The following is a 4,287-nucleotide window of genomic DNA, read 5'->3' as shown; positions in this document are numbered from 1 at the left end:
CCCTCTCGTTGCTTTGCATCACCATGATCTTGCGTGTGCGTAGGAAATTTTTTGAAATTACTACGAAACCCATCAGTAGCCCCACCTGGTGGACCCCCGGGACCCTCCCGGTGGTCCCGATACGTTACCGATAGCACCCGAAACTTTTCTGGTGACCAAAACAGGACTTCCCATATATAAATCTTTACCTCCGGACCATTTCGGAACTCCTTGTGATGTCCGGGATCTCATCCGGGACTCCGAACAACATTCGGTAACCACGTATATCTATTCCCTATAACCCTAGCGTCATCGAACCTTAAGTGTGTAGACCCTACGGGTTCGGGAACCATGCAGACATGACCGAGAGACCTCTCCGGCCAATAACCAACAGCGGGATCTGGATACCCATGTTGTCTCCCACATGTTCCACGATGATCTCATCGGATGAACCACGATGTCGAGGATTCAATCAATCCCGTATTCAATTCCCTTTGTCTAGCGGTATTGTACTTGCCCGAGATTCGATCGTCGGTATCCAATACCTTGTTCAATCTCGTTACCGGCAAGTCTCTTTACTCGTTCCGCAACACATCATCCCGTGATCAACTTCTTGGTCACATTGCGCATATGATGATGTCCAACCGAGTGGGCCCAGAGATACCTCTCCGTCACACGGAGTGACAAATCCCATTCTCGATTCGTGCCAACCCAACAGACACTTTCGGAGATACCCGTAGTGTACCTTTATAGCCACCCAGTTACGTTGTGACGTTTGGCATACCCAAAGCATTCCTACGGTATCCGGGAGTTGCACAATCTTATGGTCTAAGGAAATGATACTTGACATTAGAAAAGCTTTAGCATACGAACTACACGATCTTTGTGCTAGGCTTAGGATTGGGTCTTGTCCATCACATGATTCTCCTAATGATGTGATCCCGTTATCAACGACATCCAATGTCCATGGTCAGGAAACCGTAACCATCAATTGATCAACGAGCTAGTCAACTAGAGGCTTACTAGGGACATGGTGTTGTCTATGTATCCACACATGTATCTGAGTTTCCTATCAATACAATTATAGCATGGATAATAAACGATTGTCAGGAATAAGGAAATAACCAATTTATTATTGCCTCTAGGGCATATTTCCAACATAGCCAAAAAACACTTGTTTGCGTGCAAGTGGATTAGATATATTCTTTCTAGACAGGCTGGAAGAATGAACAAATTTCTCGACCCATCCAAAATGATGAAGTACATATCCAAACAAGTCCTAAATAGAAGGGGAAAATAGAAGTTAGGGAGCTAGCAGTTTAAATTGACTGGATCAAAATATTCAAAATTGTACCGAATGTTCGAAACCCTGTCAATTCAAACCATTTAGAAGTAGCCTAATTTAAATGCATCTTATTTCAGGCATGTTAAGGTTAAAAGTGGCGGTATGTGATTGTCAACAACCTCAAACGTTGCAAAAGTGAGAAATAAAATGCTAAAATATAACAACTTTGGATATATTTCACTATTGTTTCTTCGATTTACAACTGCTTAATTTTGTATCCATGGAGCAATGTCACAACATCACCACATAGCGACATCAACTTATGCACAAAACATTGTTCTCCCTCGCAACCGCTCATCCAGCGATCATATCCTCTCGTAATCGAGTTTGTCTGACTGCACAGGAAACAAAATCCAATCATAAACATAACCCCAAACAAAATATAGAGCCTCTTTGCAAGGGAGGTATTCACCATTAGATGTTCATGTTTTTTTATAATCATATAATTAGGAGAAAACGACCAAATGATTGCATGGTAAACCATGTCTATGTCTAGAATAATGGGTGACCATGAAGTATTGTTGTATGATTAATGATAGTTAGACCATACCTTGATGAGCATATAAGTTGGGAGCCATGCTGGCGGTGTCGGAATCCCTACCCATGCGATCTACATAAGATAGATCCGTAATTCAATCAGGAGGAAATTGATCGAGACATGTATGGATAATTAATTCAGATCCATCTAAGTTGAGAAACAAATTAAGAATGATGAAGTAGAACAAAGGACCAAAGCAGCTGTGTATAATTACCAGAGCATACTCTCCGGTTTCTTCGAAGATTCTGATGTCCAAAACCTGCACTTGATAATTTGGTGATCATTAAACTGAAACTTGAACAAGCGATGTTAATTGATTGATGAGAGCAACATAGATAACCTATTGACGAGAGCGACATGGAGAGCTAGGATCAGTGAAGTCAATTACCTCGCCGCGGTCTTCGTATATGTAGTCTAGCCCCTTGTAGAAGGGTGGGTGCCCCACTGACAGGTACTGAAATTAACAAACCACACACACGGTTATTAAAGGCCAACAAATTAAGTTACTCACCGCTAGTACAATCAAAACGAAATTTCTTGAAAACAGGGTTTGAAATTCTGTTACAGAAATAACCGTGTCTCAGTCCAGCTCAAAGAAAAAGGGCAAATTTTATCACAAACATTAGAAATTTGGTGCACCATCCACTAAGGTGTAGCGCGTACGATAGGAAACACACTTACATTGATGCTGTTGAGGTACTTCTCTTTCTCGACGCGAACAATCTGTCCTTTCTTCACTGCACAGAAGAAACAGATGTAAATCAAGTTCAGTTAAATAACAGAGTCACACACGCACCGGCAAGCACGAGATATTCTATCTCGAACTGAATAAACAATGTACGCATTTCGAAGCATCGCTCTTACTTACTGGAGTACACGGGCTTCTTCTTGAGGATCTTCTTGGGCGCCGGCGCCGCAGCTGCCGCAGCCGGCTTGGCCTCGCCGGCCGGCTCGGCGGCGGCGGTGGCCTTGACAAGCCTGCTCGATGACGGCGTCCATCTTGCTGGCGTGACCAGCGCCGTCGCCGGAGTGGCGGTGCGGGCGAAGAGAGCCCGCGGCGACGAGGCGAGAGCTTCCATTGCTGTAGCTGTGGCTCTAGCGGGAAAATCCACGAGAAGCTGCACCGCGCGCGGCGGATAAGGCGGCCATGGCGGTTAGGTGGTGAGGCTGGATTGGGAAGCAGCTAGAGCCACAGCGTGTTTGGGCCAGAAATATGCGTCGCCAAACGTGTGAAAGTATGGCCCAGTTACGTTCGGAAATCCGGTCTGGTTTATCGGGAACATTTTTTGGGTAGACTGGAAAAAAGGGGAACACTCTTTTTGGGAAGTACCCCTCAAAAAATTTTTTGGGAAGTTTCTCGGAAATCTTGAGTAGGGCATTTTGGACAAACTGTTTAGTTTGAAAATTTCTGAGGAAAATACACATGTATACAACGAGGTGTACGCATGTAAAATTTTATAATGAAATACCTTAAATTGCGAGCTTAAAAAAAGCATGGATTTTGAGGATGAACATTATGTATGTTAAAGACAAGCCTCAGATTCAATTTTTTTTGTAGCTCTCGTTTTAACAGATTTTGACCTGATTTTTTTTCGGGTATTGGCCTGAAAATGTACACACTTGTACATTATATCTCTAGGTACATGTGTGTTTTTTTACAAAATTTTTAAAACTGAAAGATTTGACATTTTAACTTTTTAAATTAGGGCCTCCATGAAGCTCGGTCTCTATTTGGCATTTTCGGGAGTTCTTTATCTATCTTATAGGACCGGAGCTTATCGAATAGAGGGGAGTGAATGGTAGATTCAAAATTTCTTTCAAATTTTGAAATCTCTCGGTATAACACAACAACAAAATAAACTTAACATATGCAGATCTGCGAAAGAAAAGAACTCTGGAAAAAAACTTGATGAAGCACATAGGTAAGCTTTCGAGAGAGAGCTGCTAGAGCACAAGAAGTAAACTCACGACAGATACTATTACTGAAAGTAAACTGCGGAAGGGTAATATGGAGGCGAGATGAAACCAGTGGTGCTCGATGGCAACAAGTTATTTGTTCGACCAATTCCCTCTTTTGCAAAAGAGCTACGTCTGGTTAGAGGGACTTGTGGTTGAATACATGAGTAAAACTATCACCGTCCTATCCTCCTTGACAAAGTTCATCAACTTGTGTCAATTTACTCTCGGCAGATACTTCACATGATGTCCATAACCTTCACAGACTTTGTCTTTGAAAACAATTACTCTTCGTCACTCAGACAGAAACCTAACCGTCTAGAGAGTTAGTAGCTTTCAAGAGTAATAGGTTCAAACTTTCTACTTAGATCTCTGTGATGCTCGACAACTATCTAAGTTTTGGGCTTTGGGGTTTTCTATCCGTGGATTCACTCAAATATTTTTTTAGAGGGGTGCTCGAACAATCTTC

General features: G+C 42.5%; 1 protein-coding gene across 1 annotated transcript; it reads right to left on the bottom strand.

Annotated features, from left to right (window-relative positions):
- Positions 1–1,460: 1,460 nt before the first annotated feature.
- On the bottom strand, positions 1,461–3,037 carry LOC119273565 (NAD(P)H-quinone oxidoreductase subunit O, chloroplastic-like). The gene is made up of 6 exons (XM_037554684.1): positions 2,731–3,037; positions 2,544–2,599; positions 2,251–2,316; positions 2,077–2,121; positions 1,875–1,934; positions 1,461–1,659 (listed from the first exon to the last, which is right to left on the bottom strand). Exons 1-6 carry the CDS (start codon positions 2,939–2,941, stop codon positions 1,630–1,632), a joined length of 468 nt encoding a protein of 155 aa, XP_037410581.1. The 5' UTR covers positions 2,942–3,037; the 3' UTR covers positions 1,461–1,629.
- Between the last annotated feature and the right edge of the window lie 1,250 nt (positions 3,038–4,287).

Source organism: Triticum dicoccoides, chromosome 3A, assembly GCF_002162155.2.
Source record: "Triticum dicoccoides isolate Atlit2015 ecotype Zavitan chromosome 3A, WEW_v2.0, whole genome shotgun sequence".
Classification (NCBI taxonomy): domain Eukaryota; kingdom Viridiplantae; phylum Streptophyta; class Magnoliopsida; order Poales; family Poaceae; genus Triticum; species Triticum dicoccoides.
The sequence above is the reverse complement of the archived record's forward strand: the minus strand, read 5'-3'. Positions and strand labels throughout refer to the sequence as shown.

Bases quoted from the DNA above. Each gene is read 5' to 3' on its own strand.
- LOC119273565 (XM_037554684.1), bottom strand. From the start codon at position 2,941: ATGGAAGCTCTCGCCTCGTCGCCGCGGGCTCTCTTCGCCCGCACCGCC. The intron at 2,600-2,730 runs GTAAGTAAGAGC...TCTTCTGTGCAG, and splicing joins GAAGAAGCCCGTGTACTCCA to TGAAGAAAGGACAGATTGTT. The intron at 2,122-2,250 runs GTAATTGACTTC...TATCAAGTGCAG, and splicing joins TATACGAAGACCGCGGCGAG to GTTTTGGACATCAGAATCTT.